The sequence below is a fragment of the Aotus nancymaae genome, unplaced genomic scaffold (assembly GCF_030222135.1).
Source record: "Aotus nancymaae isolate 86718 unplaced genomic scaffold, 86718_ANA_hifiasm-v0.15.2.pri h1tg000002l, whole genome shotgun sequence".
Lineage (NCBI taxonomy): Eukaryota > Metazoa > Chordata > Mammalia > Primates > Aotidae > Aotus > Aotus nancymaae.
Window position 1 is genome coordinate 44,480,985 of NW_026988413.1, and position 21,147 is coordinate 44,502,131.

General features: G+C 40.5%; 1 protein-coding gene across 3 annotated transcripts in view; it reads left to right on the forward strand.

Annotated features, from left to right (window-relative positions):
- The window catches only part of DOCK4 (dedicator of cytokinesis 4), a 488,208-nt gene that overhangs the window by 355,777 nt on the left and 111,284 nt on the right, over positions 1–21,147 (forward strand). For all 3 annotated transcript variants that reach the window (XM_064374405.1, XM_064374410.1, XM_064374414.1), the window contains exons 24-25: positions 13,321–13,448; positions 15,552–15,686. In XM_064374405.1, the coding sequence (XP_064230475.1) occupies positions 13,321–13,448; positions 15,552–15,686 (263 nt within the window). The remainder of the gene's footprint in view (positions 1–13,320; positions 13,449–15,551; positions 15,687–21,147) is intronic.

Consider the following 21,147-nt stretch of genomic DNA (forward strand, 5'->3'; position numbering starts at 1 on the left):
GTAGACTATTAGACGATTTTTAAAGTCTACTTTAAGAATTAATGCCCTTCCCCACACTTTAGGCCATACTATGAAGAAAAGATGTTTGATAGGTTTTTCTATTAATTTGACAACTTCAGGAATAAAATCTTACTACAGTTTATGGATGCCTGGTAGCTTTTATTTCTTTAAACTGTAGTTAAAGTGCAGTTTAGTGTCAGGTTTTATTGCATTGCATGCAATTAAATTTCTTTCACTCTTAAAAATAACATTTGTTTAGAACTTTTCTGCTAGCCAGGGCTTGCAAAATAGAAAGGCTTTATAAAGAATAAAGTTGCATAAATAAGGGCTTCTTTTTTCTCTAGAAGCAGACTAATAATGCAGGACCATTGGAAAAAATGTACAGACCTTAGTTTTTTTAATATGGAATTTGTGATGATGATCCAATGTAAAATTATATTTTAAAAAACTACCTGGAACTTCAAGAAAGCCTTTGGCTAAAAATCATTAGCGTTCTGTTCCTTCTGTTTCAATCCCTTTATCCCAACCCTTCTCTTCCTCCTTACCTGTATTCCCCTCTGGCTCCCTTTCCCAGGCTTTTCCAAAGGGAAGAAACTCAGGGTTGAAGGCCTTTCCAGGTGTTCTTCACCATCAGGGAGCTCTGAAAGCACTTGCTGAAAGTTGAACAGTTTTCGCAGGTTTTCAGGCTCTGTTCTTGGATTTTATGAAAGATTTGCCCACATAATGACTTTGGGTTTTGCACTTTTGTTATTGTTGTTGTTGTTAACGATTAAATGGCTGTAACCATGTTTAAGTTCACGTTCTTAATGAAGAACCTAGAAAGTTGTATATTTGAAAAATAGTTTCTTGCTAGGTGCGGTGGCTCACGCTTGTAATCCTAGCACTTTGGGAGGCCGCGGCGGGCGGATTGCCTGAACTCAGGAGTTTGAGACCAGCCTGGGCAACACTGTGGAAACCCTGTCTCTACTAAAAATATAAAAATTATCTGGGCATGGAAGCATGCACTTGTAGCCCCAGCTACTGGGGAGGCTGAGGCAGGAGGATGGCTTGAACCTCGGAGGTGGAGGTTGCAGTGAGCCGAGATCGCACCACTGCACTCCAGCCTGGGCAACAGAGCAACACTCCATCTCAAAAGAAAAATGAAAAGAAAAATAGTTTCTGCATTTGTCTCTAGACAGGGCAAAGATAAAATTAAGAGTTTTAGGTAACACCTCACTCTGCACATAGAACTTAAGATGAAAAATATGCCTCACTGAAATCATAGTGGCCCCTACCTTTCAACTGTGGGTTTTGAAAACAAATGTAAATTCACATATTTTGGGAGTCACACGTCTCCCTTTGAACTTAGTTTTCTTACTATGTTTCTGTGCTTTTCAATGCTGATTGACAGTAACAAGCACATTACTGGGGAAAGGATGACACCTGTATCATTTCATTTCTTACACATCACTCTCCACATTTGCACAGATTTTCAGAGGGGTGGAGAGCATGTATGTCACAGGCAGCTGCTGTGGCTCGCAAGATAGTGAAAATTGCTGTCTCCCCGTGCTCAGAGCAAGCACCAGCAGATGGAGTCATTGTAAACTAGACTGATAATGGGCCTCCTGCGCTCTTCCTGTTTCAGCTCTGTTTAAACCTGAAGACAGAAATGCCAGGCTCTATTTCAGCAGCCTCTAATATCCAGTAGAACTCATGATGGAGTCCATTCATTCAACAAATATTTATTATGGGCAGATTCCACAGTATTATATTAGAAATACATTATGACGGAAATACTATAACAAATTGAAAGGATAGAGTCTCTGCCCTCTGTCTGCCTACAGTGAAGCACAAAAGCAGATGTCAGGCAAGTAATTATAATATGATACAGTACAGCAGCATTTGTGATGGGGCAGGTTTCCAGGGTGCCATGTAGCAGGGAGATCCAAGCAAATCTTGGGCCTCCTTCCACTTGCTTAGCCTCAATTAGTGCCGCCATGTGCTGACCCAACTCTCACGTTTATATTTCTAGGCCAGATCTCTCCTCTGGGCTCTAAACCTCTCTCATGGATATCTCACAGGCTCGTTAAATTCAGCATGTCTAAATGGAAATCTCAACTTTTTTCTTTCTAAGCTCACTCTTCCCCATCTCAGCAGGTGGCAGCACCATCCACCTAGAAACCTTAGAGCCGTTCCTTCTCCCTTTTGCCCCTTGTCTCTGTCCAGCACCGAGACACCTCGCGTGCCTCTGTAGCTTCTCCCCGCACCCACTGCCACCTCTCCAGTCCAGCTGCACTTGCTCTGAGCTGCCTCCGTCCTTTGTCTCCTTGTTTCCCGTATTTCCTTTCGCCTACCCATTTATTAGCCAAAGTTACCTTTAGAAACATACCAGATGATGTCATTCCCAGCTTCTACTCACATCCCAGTTCTATTTTATCGGAGGGGACACACTCCAGAATTATCTTCCAGGCCCCATGATGTGGCCCCACCCACCTGCCTCATCCCATCTCCTTGCTACTTTTCTCTAGGATTCTCTGGAATCCTCTTTCCTTTTCTTTCTCTCTCTCTCTTTTTTTGGATGGAGTTTCACTCTTAATGCCAAGGCTGGGTGCAATGGTGTGATCTCGGCTCACCACAACCTCTGCCTCCCAGGTTCAAACAATTCTCCTGCCTCAGCCTCTGCTGTGGCTGGGATTACAGGCATGTGACACCACGCCCAGCTAATTTTGTATTTTTAGTAGAGACAGGGTTTCTCCATTTTGTTCAGCTCGTCTCGAACTCCCGACCTCAGGTGATCTGCCTGCCTCGGCCTCCCAAAGTGCTGGGATTACAAGTGTGAGCCACTGTGGCCGACCTGGAATCCACTTTCTCCAGCTCCTGCCCAGCAAAGTTAATTACCACTTATCCTTTATGGTTTATTCTCTCATTTTCTCAAGAAATCTCCTTGCTGCCCTACCCACTGTTTTATCACTTTCATAGTACACTGTGTTTTGCTTCTTGATCACCCAGCACAATTGTAACGAAATAGAGAATTGGGTATTTCATTGATTAATGTCTATTTCCCTCCTCCACCCCAGCAGGGAAAACCCCAGAGGCCAGGGACTTTATTTGCCTTGATCACAATGATATCTCCAGCTTCCCTAATAGTGCCTGGTGCATAGCAGGTGCTTAATAGATGTTTCATGAACACTAGGTACTGACTGAGTCATGGGTTAGGGATCAGGATATAGTAGCAAAAGCTCCTATATCACCTGAGGTCAGGAGTTCAAACCAGCCAGGCCAACATGGTGAAACTCTGTCTCTACTAAAAATATAAAAGTTAGCCAGGCACGGTGGTGCGCACCTGTAGCCCCAGCTAGTCTGCAGGCTGAGGCAGGAGAATCACTTGAACCTGGGAAGCAGAGGTTGCAGTGAGCCGAGATCATACCACTGTACTCCAGCCTAGGTGAAAGAGCAAGACACCATCTCAAAAAAAATAAAAATAAAAAAGCTACTGAACAAATTATGTGTATTAAAAAGGAAAATCTTGTTGGAAATGCAACTTTTGAGCTAAGGATGAGCATGAATATGACAATAAAGCAGTGTGTGGCAAGGTGGCTATGTAGGAGTCCCAGGCCAGGAAGTGGCACAGCCAAAAGTAAGATGTACACAGTGCATGCCTCTTGCTTTAGGAAGGACATCTAGGTGGAGGCATTCAGGGTGGGAATAAAGCCAGTGGGTGAGATCTGGGAGCTTAATACAGAGATCATCCTTATCCCTTTACTGTTGCTTCCCTCTGTGATCCTGACATTGTCTGCATGAAAATGTAGCCCCCTGAATCTGCAGTCCTTTTCTCTATGAGTGTTTGTTGTCTTTATACTCCAGTATCTGAAAGGCTTGTTTGCAGGTTTTGTGGCTGGCTATGACTTTGGCAGTTCAGTTCCTGGTGGCTTTGATCACAGAGGCCCAACCCAGCTCTGATGTCAGGCTTTCTGTATTCAGCAGCAGCTTGGCTACATGCAAAGCTGTACCACCGCACGTCCTTCTGCCTCCCTTGTCTACAGTGTCCCTGTACTGAGGCCGCCTCACAGCAGTGCCCATGTCCAGCCCTTGTTGGAGCCCAGTTTGTGGCGTGTGACAGCCAACCCTTGTGTGCTGCCATAGGACTCACAGACCTCACTCTCTTGGTGTCCGATGCTAACTTCAAGGATCCCTGTCTAAAGCTTATTGATAGAGGAGGCAAATGTATGACTCCTCAAAATTAATCTAAAGGAGGAAATCTACTGGCATTTCTTAGCTTCCCTTGCTCCATCCTAGTCCCATGCCCAATAGGGAGTACCGATGGGAGCTGGCTATATATCCACTCAAATGTATGCCAGAAAAGTAAATGAGAATCACTCCTTATACACTCAAGGAGACATATGACACAGGGAGCTTTATCTGAGATGTGGTATATGAGTGTATCAGCCCTTTCAAGGACAGAACCTGCACAGCAGATTCTGTAGTTCAATGCATGGAACGTTAGTATATGTTCAACTTGGGTTGTTTTTTGGGGGGTCTTATTTGATGGGTCTGGGTTTAAAGGTAAGAATCAGCATATCAACCAGTCAGCTTGTTTGCCATTTACCTACCTATTCTATCATTTGCACTGGTTGGCATTGCCCAAGTAGAGCAAAAGCAAATCTGCAAGCTAGATTGTTACATATTTCTTTTTATACATACCACACATGAGGTATTTGTTTACCTTACTTTTTTGCAGTCGATATTTTCTTAACAGTTGGCTACGAATGGAATTTTTAGAAATCAAATCCCCCTTGCTGTAGGATCATATCAAATAAGCTTTATCTTCCTTTCTAATTAAACATTACTAGACAGTGACTCTTGGCACTTAAATTTTCAGGTTTTTTTTTTTTCCTGGTTCTTTTTATCAAGTAATTGATTTGTAAACAAGTATTTAAGTTCCCTAGTGAGGCTTACTGTTTAAAGAAGGCTTACAATTATTTCACAAGTTTGGATTTTAATATTCTGTATTTGTTTTCTTAACTTATAGAATACCTATGCCATAGGTTGTCTGTTTTGATCCTAAACCTGAGGCTGGACCTTGTTATTTTGGTAACCCAGTGGCAGGCGTCAAAAGAAATAGGAGACTCCAAACCTCATTACTAAGAGAAGTAAAAAAGACATGAGAAAAATCAGGGAAACACCAGTAAAGGCACTTTCCCAGTTGTGGATGCTTTATTTGCACTCCTTATGATTTTTATTAGCATACCGAATCACTTTTATCTATAGATATAGGAAGAAATTGAAAGAGGAAGAAAGGAGAATGACACGTATGCAGCACTCATTGTGTTCCAAGCACTGCTGGCTAATATGATCTGTAAAACAATCCCAGGAGGAGTTACCATTGTTATCCTCATTTTACAGATGAAAAGACTGAGGCAAGTATTTCACAGAACTGGAATTCTAATCTAAGCAGTCTGATTCTTGGGTCGTCAAGTAGAAAGAAAGCATCAAATAGGGATCTTGAACAGGGTCAATGGTTCAAGTCAAGTAGAATTTTTAATTTTGATCAAATGTAATTTATCACTTATCTTTGATAGTTTGAGCTTTTTGTACTTGTTTGGGAAATCGATATCTAACTCAGGGTCACTGGGATTTTCTCCTATGTTTTCTTTCAGAGCCTTTGCATTTAGGTCTATGAGCTATCCCAAGTTAAATTTTGTATTTGGTGTAAGGTAGGGATAGAGGTTTTTTTTTCTTTTTGTTTATATTTTTAACATATGTGCATCCAACACTATTTGTTGGAAAAACTCTTGTTTTTCCATTGAATTGCCTTGGCACCTGTGAAAGAAAAAAACACTTAATGACATTTGCTGAGGATGGTAAGGCAGGCTTTTTTCAAGGTGAGGTTCATGGTGATAGGTGTAGGGATGGCTGCAAAGGGATTTTTCAATAGAGGAGAAAGATTGGACTAATATAGCATGGGTAAGTGGGACTTTATAGCCAAGGAACAGAGTCGGGGTAGGTAGATGGGAAATTATTAAGAGGAAACATTAAAGGGTGGGAGGTAGGGGCAGGGGGTGTGCAGAACCTGGTTAAACTGACCTAACAGGATTCTTGCTGAGGACAGGGCAAGGTGATCAGACATCACCTGGGGGATGGTGGAGGATGAGGAACTCAATCAGATAGCAAGGGTGTTATCGACTTTATATTAATATATTGTTGGAATTGATTTGCTAAAGTTTTGAAAAGGATTTTTGCATCTGTTGTTACAGATACAAAAAGGAATTTTTTTAAACGTATAAGCTCACAGGTTTAAGAGAAAGGAAGAAAAGATACAATGCATAAGAAATAGCAAATTTTTTTTTAATCTTTTTTATTTTATTTTATTTATTATTATTATTTTTATTATTTTTTTAATTGTATTTTAGGTTTGGGGGTACATGTGAAGAACGTGCAAGATTGTTGCATAGGTATACACATGGCAGTGTGATTTGCTGCCTTCCTCCCCTTCCCCTATATCTGGCATTTCTCCCCATGATATCTCTCCCCCACTCCCCAACCCCCACTGTCCCCTCCCCTATTTCCCCCCAACAGACCCCATTGTGTAGTGCTCCCCTCCCTGTGTCCATGTGTTCTCATTGTTCAACACCCGCCTATGAGTGAGAACATGCGGTGTTTGATTTTCTGTTTTTGTGTCAGTTTGCTGAGAATGATGGTTTCCAGGTTCATCCATGTCCCTACAAAGGACACGAACTCATCGTTTTTGATGGCTGCATAATATTCCATGGTGTATATGTGCCACATTTTTCCTGTCCAGTCTATCATCGATGGGCATTTAGGTTGGTTCCAGGTCTTTGCTATTGTAAACAGTGCTGCAATGAACATTCGTGTGCATGTGTCCTTATAGCAGAACGATTTATAATCCTTTGGATATATACCCAGTAATGGGATTGCTGGGTCAAATGGAATTTCTATTTCTAGGTCCTTGAGGAATTGCCACACTGTCTTCCACAATGGTTGAACTAATTTACACTCCCACCAACAGTGTAAAAGTGTTCCTATTTCTCCACGTCCTCTCCAGCATCTGTTGTCTCCAGATTTTTTAATGATCGCCGTTCTAACTGGCGTGAGATGGTATCTCAATGTAGTTTTGATTTGCATTTCTCTAATGACCAGTGATGATGAGCATTTTTTCATATGTTTGTTGGCCTCATGTATGTCTTCTTTTGTAAAATGTCTGTTCATATCCTTCACCCATTTTTGAATGGGCTTGTTTGTTTTTTTCTTGTAAATCTGCTTTAGTTCATGGTAAATTCTGGATATCAGCCCTTTGTCAGATAGGTAAACTGCAAAAATTTTTTCCCATTCTGTTGGTTGCCGATTCACTCTAATGACTGTTTATTTTGCTGTGCAGAAGCTATGGAGTTTGATCAGGTCCCATTTGTCTATTTTGGCTTTGGTTGTCAATGCTTTTGGTGTTTTGGTCATGAAGTCCTTGCCTACGCCTATGTCCTGAATGGTTTTGCCTAGATTTTCTTCTAGGATTTTTATGGTGTTAGGTCTTATGTTAAAGTCTTTAATCCATCTGGAGTTAATTTTAGTGTAAGGTGTCAGGAAGGGGTCTAGTTTCTGCTTTCTGCATATGGCTAGCCAGTTTTCCCAACACCATTTATTAAACAGGGAATCGTTTCCCCATTGCTTGTTTTTGTCAGGTTTGTCAAAGATCAGATGGTTGTAAATATGTTGTGTTGCCTCCGAGGACTCTGTTCTGTTCCATTGGTCTATATCTCTGTTTTGATACCAGTACCATGCTGTTTTGATTACTGTAGCCTTGTAGTATAGTTTGAAGTCTGGTAGTGTGATGCCTCCCGCTTTGTTCTTTTTACTTAGAATTGACTTGGCTATGCGGGCTCTCTTTTGGTTCCATATGAAGTTTAAGGTGGTTTTTTCCAGTTTTGTGAAGAAGGTCATTGGTAGCTTGATGGGGATAGCATTGAATCTGTAAATTACTTTGGGGAGTATGGCCATTTTCATGATATTGATTCTTCCTAACCATGAACATGGAATGTTTCTCCATCTGTTTGTGTCCTCTCTTATTTCGTTGAGCAGTGGTTTGTAGTTCTCCTTGAAGAGGTCCTTTACGTTCCTTGTTAGTTGTATTCCTAGGTATTTTATTCTCTTTGTAGCAATTACGAATGGCAGTTCGTTCTTGATTTGGCTCTCTTTAAGTCTGTTATTGGTGTATAGGAATGCTTGTGATTTTTGCACATTGATTTTGTATCCTGAGACTTTCCTGAAGTTGCTTATCAGTTTCAGGAGATTTTGGGCTGAGATGATGGGGTCTTCTAGATATACAATCATGTCGTCTGCAAATAGAGACAATTTGACTTCCTCCTTTCCTATTTGAATACCCTTTATTTCTTTTTCTTGCCTGATTGCTCTGGCTAGAACTTCCAGTACTATATTGAATAGGAGTGGTGAGAGAGGGCATCCTTTTCTAGTGCCAGATTTCAAAGGGAATGCTTCTAGTTTTTGCCCATTCAGTATGATATTGGCTGTTGGTTTATTGTAAATAGCTTTTATTATTTTGAGATACGTTCCATTCAATACCTAGTTTATTGAGGGTTTTTAGCATAAAGGGCTGTTGAATTTTGTCAAAGGCCTTCTCTGCGTCGATTGAGATAATCATGGGTTTTTGTCTTTGATTCTGTTTATGTGGTGAATTACGTTTATAGACTTGCGTATGTTGAACCAGCCTTGCATCCCCCGGATGAATCCTACTTGATCATGGTGGATAAGCTTTTTGATGTGCTGTTGCAGTCGGCTTGCCAGTATTTTATTGAAGATTTTTGCATCTATGTTCATCATGGATATTGGAAGTTTTCTTTTCTTGTTGGGTCTCTGCCGGGTTTTGGTATCAGGATGATGTTGGTTTCATAAAATGATTTGGGAAGGACTCCCTCTTTTTGGATTATTTGGAATAATTTCAGAAGGAATGGTACCAGCTCCTCTTTGTATGTCTAGTAGAATTTGACTGTGAACCCATCTGGACCTGGGTTTATTTTGGGTGGTAGGCTCTTAATTGCTGCCTCAACTTCAGACCTTGTTATTGCTCTATTCAGGGTTTCGGCTTCTTCCTGGTTTAGGCTTGGGAGGAGGCAAGTGTCCAGGAATTTATCCATTTCTTCCAGGTTTACTAGTTTATGTGCATAGAGTTGTCTGTAATAATCTCTGATGATGGTTTGAATTTCTGTGGAATCTGTGGTGATATCCCCTTTATCATTTTTTATTGCATCTATTTGGTTATTCTCTCTTTTCTTTTTTATTAATCTGGCTAGTGGTCTATTTTTTTGACCTTTTCGAAAAACCAGCTCCTGGATTTATTGATTTTTTGAAGGTTTTTTTTTGTCTCTATCTCCTTCAGTTCTGCTCTGATCTTAGTTATTTCTTGTCTTCTGCTAGGTTTTGAGTTTTTTTGATCTTGCTCTAGCTCTTTCAATTTTGATGATAGGGTGTCAATTTTAGATCTCTCCTTGCTTCTCTTGTGGACACTTATTGCTATATATTTTCCTCTAGAGACTGCTTTAAATGTGTCCCAGAGATTCTGGTATGTGGTGTCTTCGTTCTTGTTGGTTTCGAAGAACATCTTTATTTCTGCCTTCATTTCATTGTTTATCCAGTCAACATTCAAGAACCAGTTGTTCAGTTTCCATGAAGCTGTGCAGTTCTGAGTTAGTTTCTGAATTCTGAGTTCTAACTTGATTGCATTGTGGTCTGAGAGACTGTTTGTTATGATTTCCGTTCTTTTGCATGTGCTGAGGAGTGATTTACTTCCAATTATGTGGTCAATTTTAGAGTAGGTATGATGTGGTGCTGAGAAGAATGTATATTCTGTGGATTTGGGGTGGAGAGTTCTGTAAATATCTATTAGGTTTGCTTGGTCCAGGTCTGAGTTCAAGTCCTGGATATCCTTGTTAATTTTCTGTCTGGTTGATCTGTCTAATCTTGACAATGGGGTGTTAAAGTCTCCCACTATTATTGTGTGGGAGTCTAAGTCTCTTTGTAAGTCATTAAGAACTTGCCTTATGTATCTGGGTGCTCCTGTATTGGGTGTGTATATATTTATGATCGCTAGCTCTTCTTGTTCCATTGATCCTTTTACCATTATGTAATGTCCTTCTTTGTCTCTTTTGATCTTTGTTGCTTTGAAGTAATAGCAGCAATTTTTACAGGGTTGGGTGGCAGTTGGCTTGCAGACAAGTCTGAAATGTGGGCATGGTGTGTATGGAGTTAGGATAAAGCCAAGAAGCAAACTAACTTATTCCACAGAACGTCAGAAGACTTAGGTAGGCTTCAGAAAGGATCAGGAATTGAAAACATCTGGTAGCTCTAAAGATGAAATTGATTAATTTTCATATGTATTGTACCCTTTATCTTCAGAGAAACTGACCAGACCAAGAGAAACCATCTAGGTACTGAACTTTGGAGACCCCTGCCCCAGTGGATCACCTAGCTTTCTCCCATCCCACAGTGATGCTTCACTAGTCCACAAGCTTGCCTAGGCAAACAGAGGTTTTGTTATTTCCAGTTAGCATTTTAGTACCTTACTTATAAAGATGAATGGACAATGAAGGATCACTAGATACTGAAGAAAAGCCCCTAATGTGAAAAGTAAAAGCCAAAATGAAGAAAGAAAAATGTAATCCCAGCACTTTGGAAGGCCGAGGCGGGTGGATCACCTGAGGTCAGGAGTTCAAGACCAGCCTGGCCAACATGATGAAACCCTGTTTCTACTAAAAATACAAAAATACAAAAATGTAGTCCCAGCTACTGGGGAGACTGAGGCAGGAGAAAGACTTGAACCCAGGAGGCAGAGGTTGCAGTGAGCCGAGATCATGCCACTGTGCTCCAGCCTGGGCAACAGAGTGAGACTGTCTCAAGAAAATAAAAAAGTAATAGAAAAAGATAGTTTAGGGTGCAAAACTGTTACCAGAAGAAGGGTCTTGAGTGTGAGATATCCAGGTCCTTAGCATTTTGAACAAAGAAGTGGGAAAAACACACAAAGTAACAAACGAGTGAAACACAGAAATAAGCAGCAAAAGCGGGGATTTATTAAAACGAGAAAGCACTCCACAGGATGAGAGTAAGCCAAGCAAGCAGCTCTAGGGCCAGGTTGCAAAGCTTTCTGGGTTTGAAGTATTCCTTTTGAGGTCCTTTGTCTAGATGAAGGATTTGGTCTGTGGCTAATGAAAGGCTGAGGTGAATTGGTACCCTATGCAGATAAAGGGATGGTCCCTGCTTGGCCTGTGGCCAATCCAGGGCACTTTCCCTTTCCATCTGAGAGGGAGTGGAAGAGAAGGGTTTTAGGGAAAAAGAAGAGTCTTTGATCCTTTGCTACTCAGGCGTGGGGAGATGGGGTTTTTTCCTTTTGGTTCAACTTTTGGAAGTTCGCATTAATAGGGCTTAAGTTCCCTGTCCCCAGACTCAGGTTTTTTTCCCTTTTGATCCAGTTTTGGGAAGTTCACATGAATTGGCCTTAGATTCCCTGCCCCAGATCTCGATATTTTTCTTTGATTCAGCTTGAGGAAGTCGGCACAAATTGGCCTTAGATTCCCTGCCTGCAGACCCTATTTTCCTGCTTTAAACATTTCCTCTGGGAGAGAAGAAAATGCACCTATGAAACAAGAATGGGAAGCTCTGGAAAGAGAACATTCATAGAAATAAACAAGAATGGCTGCATAATGAAAATACAAGACCTGTTGTTCAAAAGTTAAGAATTTCAAGGTGGCAGTAGCATAGCTTACACCAAGCATGGGCTCCTTCTGAGCACAGGGACCTGTGTGGCTGCTCAGGTTCCACACCCACAACACTGGCCCTGGGATGGAGAAATCTCTTGGAAATAAAATATCTGATAGCATAAATACTAAAACTGAGTAGATGATTTGGAAGATAAGGTATGGAAATCACCCAGGAAGTTGAACAAAAAGAGAGGAAACATCCTAGAAAAGTAGAAGTTCAAGAGATTTATAATGTAAATGTAGTTGAATTTCCAGACAAAGGATAGAAAAAAAAATCCCAGAAATAATTCAAGGCAAATTCCCAGAACTGAAGAACACAAATTTATAGATTGAAAGGGTCAAGGCAAGTTACATAATCATGAAATTTTGAATTACCAGGGATAATTTCCCAAAAACTTTCAAAGAGAGAAAAATAAAACCAAGCAAAACTCCAGTTATGTACCAAGGTTTGGAAATCAGAACAGCAGCAAAACCATAATGTTAACTTAGCCAGAAACTGTGATATAACCATTTTGAGAGGCTTGGGGAGAAAAGGAAGTATATTAGTCCATTTTTGCACTGATGTTAAAGACATACCCGAGACTGGGTAATTTATAATTAAAAAAAAAAAAAAAAGGTTTACCCAGGCGCATTGGCTCACACCTGTAATCCCAGCACTTTGGGAGGCCAGGGTGGGCTGATCACAAGGTCAAGAGATCAAGACCATCCTGGCCAACATGTTGAAACCCATCTCTGCTAAATTTACAAAAATTAGCTGGGCTTGGTGGCATGCACCTGTAGTCTCAGCTACTCGAGAGGCTGAGGCAGGAGAATCATATGAACCCAGGAGGCAGAGGTTACAGTGAGCCGAGATCACGCCACTGCACTCCAGCCTGGTGACAGAGTGAGACTCTGTCTCAAAAAAAAAAAAAAAAGGTTTAATGGACTCACAGAAGGCCTCATAATCATGGCAGAAGGTGAAAGTCATGTCTTATGTCTTACATGGTGGCAGAGAAGAGAGAGTGAAGCCAAGTGAAAAGAGAAACCTGTTATAAAATCATCAGATCTCTTGAGACATATTCACTACCCTGAGGACAGTATAGGAGAAACTACCCCCATGATTCAGTTATCTCCCATCGGGCCCCTTCCACAAGGAATTATGGGAGCTATAATTCAAGATGAAATTTGGGTGGGGAAACAGCCGAACTATATCCGGGGATTAAAAAAAAAATGGAAAATCTAAGTCCTCATCTACCATTGTAGAAAGTCAGTGGTGGTCTCCCTTAATGAAAATTCAGGAAACAGCAAGAGAAGCATGTAGTTTAGAAATTTAGATGTAAAACAAACAATTTTAAAAAGCTATCTATTTTACCTAAAAGTGTAAGGCCTCCAGAGTGTAGGAATTGTGCGTTGGGGAAAGGAACTACTGTTTTTCAATATAAACCTTGCAGAACTAATACCTTTGTAACTACATGTGTTAATAATTTAACAAGTAAAATTGGATTAAAAGTAGATAAGGATTTGCCCTAAGTATTGTGTGGGACTCCAACAGATGTGACACTAATGACTCTTCTCTCTTCAGATTCCCGGTACATTCTTCTGCCTGTCGTGTTACATCACCTCCACATTCACTTGCAAGAACAGAAGGACCTGATCATGTGTGCACGTATCCTTAGCAACGTATTTTGTCTCATCAAGAAAAACAGCTCAGTAAGTAAATACAGGTCCTAGTATATAGTTCCCATCAAATGGCTTCTGGAAAGAAACTTGTAAAAGTCTACAAAGAAACTACACTAAAGAGGAACCCTCTGAGACTCACTTTTATTTCCAACTGGGCTGGACTTACTCTTATTCCTTCTCTTTGGAAGGAATTTTTTTAACCTTGTGGGATTCTGTAACCCCAAATAACCTGGGTTCCCCAAACTTGTATTTCAAGGAAGAACTGCATACTGAGTGAGAAAAATTAGAAATCTCAAAGCCTCCCACATGTGTCTTCAGTCTTGATATGATGACTGCTCTGTGGCAAGAATAAATTACTGCTTGCAACATGAAGTCGTTTTTGATCCATTCTGTGAAAGGCGGCATAATAATACTCAGAACTTGGCTATGGCCCTTGGGCTGGGTCCCCTGGAAGTTGCAGAAGCAAAGGACAGCCCCAGGAGATTGGGGGTATCTTACAATATAACCATTACTTGGCCCCAACCGTGATCTCCAAATTGTTATGGATTTGGGGATTCCTGTCAATATGCCTAACTCTTGATGCAATGCAACTGCATTAGAGAATGCAGTGCAAAATGAGAAGAATCACATGCTTGCTTATAAATGGGACAACTCAAGAGTATTTGTGTTCATGGCTCAGGGGTCTGGTGTGAAATCCACATATGGAGAATATCCTGTTCCACTTCTGCCAATATGCAACTGTTAAGTAACGATTTTACTTATCAGTAACAGGTTTTATGGAGCAGAGTTTGGCAAGAAGTGCCAAGACTCCTGTTTTTCTGCTTCCTCTATGCTACAGTTTCCCAATTTGTCACTTATGGTCAGCTTCTGAAGATCAGTGAGCTGGGACGGGACCTCAGTGGAATTATTGGAGATAGAGTCCCAGTAGCATGGGAATAGAGTTGGCAATTGAGAGAAAAAGCCTAGAAATTCTGCCTCTGGAAGTGTAATAAGAGGAACCTGCATGGAACAAAGCAGTTTACTTTTTCCCACCCCCATAATCCGGGCCCCAAGGATTTGGAACTGAATAGAACAGTGGTGACAGAAGGCATGAGTTCACATTTAAACCTCCCTCTATAAAATTCTATAAAGAATAACCATGCTATGCCTAGTTAGAATCTTTTTCCAAATTATAATTGCTGAGGGTAAAATGTAAGTTAGATAGTTCGCTGCACAGAAACGAAAACAGCAGATGAGAAATAAAAAGAAAATCACCTCCACAACTTCTGCTCTCTGTAAGACATTTAAAGCAGAAACTAACTCACTGGAGGGAAAACCTTGGTAGTTTTCTTGCAAGTGTAAGAAAATTCATCATAAAATCCTAGCCAAAAACCTCTTTCCAACTTGTACTTTCTAAAAGTATTTTTACACAGAGTGATCTCCTTGGTTGGGAGCATTTGTACATAGAGTTTTGTTTTGTGCAGGTGTCGTAAGAACACAGATCCATCACATACAGTCAGTGCAGAGCAATTTGGGTTTCTTTTTCATGTCCTGGGGCGTGGATAATACTAACTTTGCATCAGGAAAGCAGTTCCTATATGGCCACTGACCTTAGATCCATTCTGTAGCTAAGGGTATTTGCCTGGGCCAAACGCTGTTTCCTAATATTTACATGCAAAGACTTTTAAAAATCATTTTTTATAGGAATAGTCATTTGTACTTAAAATAGAGTTTTGGAAAATGACTGATGCAACTTTAGTGATGACAAAAGTAAATATAAGCACAGTGTGGAACCAGGGAATTATAGACTAAGAACCAGGATGAATTGCATGAAGAGTCAGGCCAGGAGGCAAACTGAATTGCCTAAGGTAGCACACCCTGTTGGGAGCCTAGCTGATGTACTGAGTTAGTCTGGTATGCCTTCATGACATCACCCACCTTTTTATTTGTATCTCAGGTATCCATTATGCCCCCAAGTTGTATGCTCTTGGGTAAGCCGTTAACTTCTCTGTGCCTTTGTTTACTGTGAAAGATCATTCACTTAGGAGAAATCCAGGTCTCTCAAGTTCTCTGAATCTTAGATTTCCCCTTTTCTGTTAGATTAAAATGCATGTTAAACCCCAATTTCCTGAACACATTTTTTTCTCTCTTAAGGAAAAATCTGTGCTGGAGGAAATAGATGTGATAGTGACCAGCTTGCTGGATATCCTGCTGAGGACCATATTGGAGATCACCAGCCGACCTCAGCCATCCAGCTCAGCAATGCGGTTCCAGTTCCAGGATGTCACTGTAAGATCATAGAGCAGGTGGCACGTGGAACAGGGCCTGGTTATGTTTGTTAAAGCTTCAGTCACGTTGCAGGTGGCTTGTGTTATCATCTGGAAAATCTAGCCTTAGGAGAGTAACCCATGAGTATTTCAAAATCGTATGAGGTTACCTTAATTACATAAGGAACCCAAGATATAAAGCATGTTTGTTAAGGGAACTTGGAATAAGCAGTTTTTAATTGCAGAAAGCCAACTTTGATATTAGTCATACCTTGCCCTGTTTAAATTAACTCATGATTTTATATGCCAAGTCTACTTGGTAACTTTTTGTTCTCTTATCATCCATCAAATTGCTTAAGTGAGTAATAGGAGTAAAAAACAGAGTAATAGGAGTCAGGGGCACTGAATTTTCATTCCAAATTTTTCACTCTTACTAGTTGGGATCGTAACTTTTCTAGGCCTCAGTTTCCTCAGCTAAGAAATGAGAAGTTTGGAATTGGCAATTATTTTTTTTTCTTTGAGACGGAGTCTCTCTTTGTCGCCAAGGCTGGAGTGCAATGGTGTGATCTTGGCTCACTACAACCTCCAACCTCCCGGGTTCAAGCGATTCCCCCGCTTCAGCTTCCTGAGTAGCTGGGATTATAGGTGCCCACCACCACACCCAGCTAATTTTTGTGTTTTTAGTAGAGACAGGGTTTCACCATGTTCATCAGCCTGGTCTCGAGCTCCTGACCTCAGATAATCCACTCACCTCAACCTCCCAAAGTGTTGGGTGTGGGCCACCATGCGCAGCCTGGAATTGGCAAATTTTGAGGTGCTTTCAAGTGCTACTATTTTGAGTCTAATATTTATATTTTATATTACATGTAAAACATTAAGAAAATGTTAAGAAATAACATATCTGACAGTTTATATATGTGTATCTATTTATGTATATTCATGAATATGAAATGATACAACCACTATGGAAAACAATGGGTCTACTATATATGCAAGGTATGAATGGTCCACTTTCTCAATACTCTCATCAGCATTTGGTGTTGTCCCTTTTTTGGAGTGGAGAGCATTCTGATAGCTACGTAGTGATATCTTATTGTGGTTTTAATTTGCATGTCCCTAATGGCTAATGATGCTGAGCATCTTTTTACATACTTATTTGCCATCAGTATATCCTCTTCAGTGAAATGTCCTTTCGTGTCTTTTTGCCAGTTTTTAATTGGCTTGTTTTTTCACTGTTGTGTTTTTATTTCTTTTTACAATATGTGGTTTGCAGGTATCTTCTCCCACTCTGTAGCTTGTTTTCTCAACCTCTTAACAAGCTTTGCAGAGCAAAAGTTTTTAATTTCGTTTAAGTCCAGTTTATTAAATTTTCCTTTTATGGGTCAAGCTTTTGACTCTTTTTGCCTAGCCCTGTATCTTAAAGGTTAGCTCCTAGTTTCTTTCTAGTATAGTTTTATATTTTACTTATAAGTCCCTTACCCATTTTGAGTGAATTTTGCATGTGTCAGATAATTCTAACATCTCTGACCTTGCAGTGTGGGCATCTATCAATTGTCTTTTTCATCCAATTTGAGATTTTCTTGGTTCTTGATAGGACGTGTTATTTTCTGTTATAATCAAGACATTTCTGCAAAGGCTCTGGATCTTGCATAAACCTTCTGTTTTAGCTAGTTTTAAGTGACATCACTCATCAGGGGAACAGTGAATGCCTACATGTTATGGTGAGACAGAGATAGAAATCCAGGTTTGCCTCTCGGCCTCCCTCCTTTGACATCTGAGGCAAGAGAGCTTCTTGTGACTGCTGGGTGAGGTGGAAATTCTGGTTCTACATATAGTCTCTACTTACAACGTGGTGGGAGTGGCTTTGTTACTGCTGGGCCATGATAACCGTCCTGACTTTCTGCTAGGCCTCTTTGACACCACCTCTGTGGGGAGGAAAAATATGACTTGTTACTGCCAATTGTGGGTGGAAGTCCAGGCTCCTCCCACTGTCTTCACCAACACTGACCCATGGGTATGAAAGTACCTGCTCGCTATTTGTCCTTCTCTGGCTCCACTCTAGGAGAGGTTTTGGGGCACCTCACTACATCCTCATGAGGGTAGAAGTCTAGGCTCCTCACTCAGCCTTTGCAGTGAGCTGGTAACTAAGGCCAAAGTTTTCTGTGGTGTTGAGCTAGAATAGAACAATTGTGGCTGAAAGTATTGCCCTGCAGGGCTGCCCTTACCTGGTACTTTGGCTGGAGAAATAAGGTTTTCTTGGGACTTTTTCTTTTATCTACCAACTATTGGTGTTTTACAGTTGCTGGCCTCTTCATCCCAGGTCTGAAATATGTGAGGCAAAAAAGAAAAGCCAAAGAACTCCACACTGTGGCCTTCCTCAGGTCCCGAGATTCTTGGCCAGTCTGCCCTCTTTCCCCACCTGGCAGAGTCTTTTTCTGTTTGTTTTATATTTGATATTCAGGGGTGTGTGTGTGTGTGTGTGTGTGTGTGTGTGTGTGTGTGTGTGTGATGGAGTCTCACTCTATCATCATGGCTGGAGTGCAGTGGCGCAATCTTGGCTTACTGCAATCTCTGCCTCTCGGGTTCAGGTGATTCTCCTGCCTCAGCCTCCTGAGAAGCTGGGATTACAGGCACCCGCCACCACACCTGGCAATTTTTTTGTATTTTTAGTAGAGACGGGTTTCACCGTGTTAACCAGGATGGTCTCGATCTCCTGACCTTGGGATCTGCCTGCGTTGGCCTCCCAAAGTACTGGGATTACAGGTGTGAGCCACCGCACCTGGCCAGGTTTTCAGGTTTTTGGTCGCACTTAGCAGGAGGAATAGCGGAAAAGTATGTCTACACTTTCAACCTGGAAGAGGAAGGATGTCTCCTTCATTATGGTTTTGATGGTAACATTTTGATTGCTTCCTAGCAACATGACTCTTACATAGTTCAAAAGTTATAATGGCACAGAAAACAGAATCATAGCAAATGTTGGACATGGTTAAAGATTGCCTGAAATCAAAAGCTAAAAACACTTTCAAACTGCTTTATATCGACATGCAGAGTGTACAAAGTTGTCTGCATCAAATCTCTATGGGATACACGTGATCTTCAGGCCATTATGGTGTAATAATCAATGCCAATTACAAGACTTCAAGAAGTCAGTGAATCAGGACTGTGGATGGAAGTAGGGTGTGGCAGGCAGGGTTATTGTCCTGGTACTAAATTCTAAGAAAATCACGTGAGGAGAATCCTTCCTGCATAGCTCTGTGGTACCCTTGCTGTGTGAGAAACCAAACTCTTAAGATATATGGGGTGAAATTTTCTAGGAAACACACACGTAAGTTATTTGATATCTTTGTTTTTGTGCTTTAAGACTTTTTTTTTTAAGAATACTCAGACCTAGTTTGATTCCTACTCTGCCATTGCACTGACTCTGTGATGTTGGTCAAGTTACTAATGTCTCTAAGTCTCAGTTTCTTTGTCTTTAAAACAGAGAAAATATGCCTGGTGCCATGGCTCACACCTGTAATCCCAGCACTTTGAGAGGCCAAGGCGGGCATATTGCTTGAGACAGGGGTTTGAGACCAGCCTGACTAACATGTTGAAACTTCATTTCTACTGAAAATACAGAAAAAATAGTCAGGCATGTTGGTGGATACCTGCAATCCCAACTATTTAAGAGACTGAGGCAAGAAGAATGGCTTGAACCCAGGAGGTCGAGGTTGCAGTGAGCCAAGACCATACCACTGCACTCCAGCCTAGGTGACACAGTGAGATCCTGTCTCATAAATAAATAAACAAATCAGAGAAAATAGTTGTACTTATCTCAAAGTTAGTGCGAGGATTTCATCAAATTTGTAAAGGTATTTAAACAGTATCTGGCCTAATACTCGGTACGTGCTGGCCGTTAGTCATTGTGGTAGCAGCAGCAGTCACAGTAATACCATGATTGTTGCAAACGTGCTTGTTGTACTGTTATAATAATTCTAAAGTGAGAAACATGCTCTGGTCTTTCACAAAATCCATTCTCTGAAGACTGAAGATGTGTTGAATTTATCGTTTTCTCATAGAGAACAGGCTTTCTGAATAGGGAGTCTTTAAAGTGGCAGTCCTACACTGAGCAACTTTTCAGTCTGTGCAGACACACGTATGAAGTGCCCCTGTCAAGTAGACACACTGTGAGTAAACGCAGATCCCACAACATGCCATGATGAATTCTTCCAGCGCTCTGTGATCACCATGATTGTTACCCTGTCTCCCAGCCACACCAGCATGAGCACTGGCTTCTGCTGTATCATAGTTCCAGATAACAGAGCCTTATTTTTAAAATTTAAAAGGATTGTACTTTTTGTTTTTCCACCAACTGTTTTTTGAATTTTAAAATGCTTTCTCTAGCTAGAAAACAAAACAAAACAGAAAAACCACCATTGTGATCATTTCCTTTCACAAGTCTAATTATAGGTAAAAACAGATTTTATAAAGTAGTAGAAATGACCACTTGACTTGCATCGTCAACTAATGGAGCTCCAGAGTTCCTTACAATTTATAAATGCTTCCTTGTTCACAACTCTGTTAAGTACCATTTATGGAGCAGATTCTTCTGGGTATAGGCCGGGTCTAAGACAGCCACTGTGGTATGCTTATCTAAAGTTTTCATGTGTTGTTGGTTTGTGGTTGGGGTATGGAAATGGGTCTGGGTTAATTCTGTAAGAAATATGTGAAAAAAGTAATGTATGTGTATAATAGGTTTCATGAACACAGTTGTAGCCATCCAGGACCCTTGCTATACACAGTCATTTGTAGAAATTCCCATTGTACTCAGTCTATACATAAAATGGCCCCTGAAGATTACAGTGTTTTCAAGATGATTTATATATAAGAAATTCTCACACTGCTGCAAAGTACATCTTGGCCACTGATGGCTTTTTATTTCTTTTTAACAAATTATGGGTCTAGGATTTACATATAGATATACCCTTAAAATATCCTAAAAACAAAGAAAATTACATTACAGATAAAATATACATTAGTAATTGGACGTCTCACAAATCACCACTAAAAAACTTACTCTGGTAGCCAAATACCACCTGTTCCCCAAAAACCTATGGAAAAATTTTATAAGTTAGTTATATTTTAAATTTTAAAATAGAGCAAAAAAAATACATTATAGATAAAACATACATTAATAATTGGACATCTAGGCCTCCTAACAGCGTTGAATGTGCTTGGAGTTCCTAAACAGCATGAGTGAATACATAAAATGACATTTTAGAGTAGATATTGGGATTGACAATAATACATCATAAATGCCCAATAGATTATATGTCATGATTATAAGTTATTGCAATGGGCCTAAGTCAGATATGACAAATAAAATCATTAATCTGAATTCAAACAGGTTTCTCCCCTATGTATATTGACTGTAAAGACTTAAGATGAAAGTTTATTCATTACTGCATGAAATTTCTTGTTATTACTAAATTTACAACAAGTAA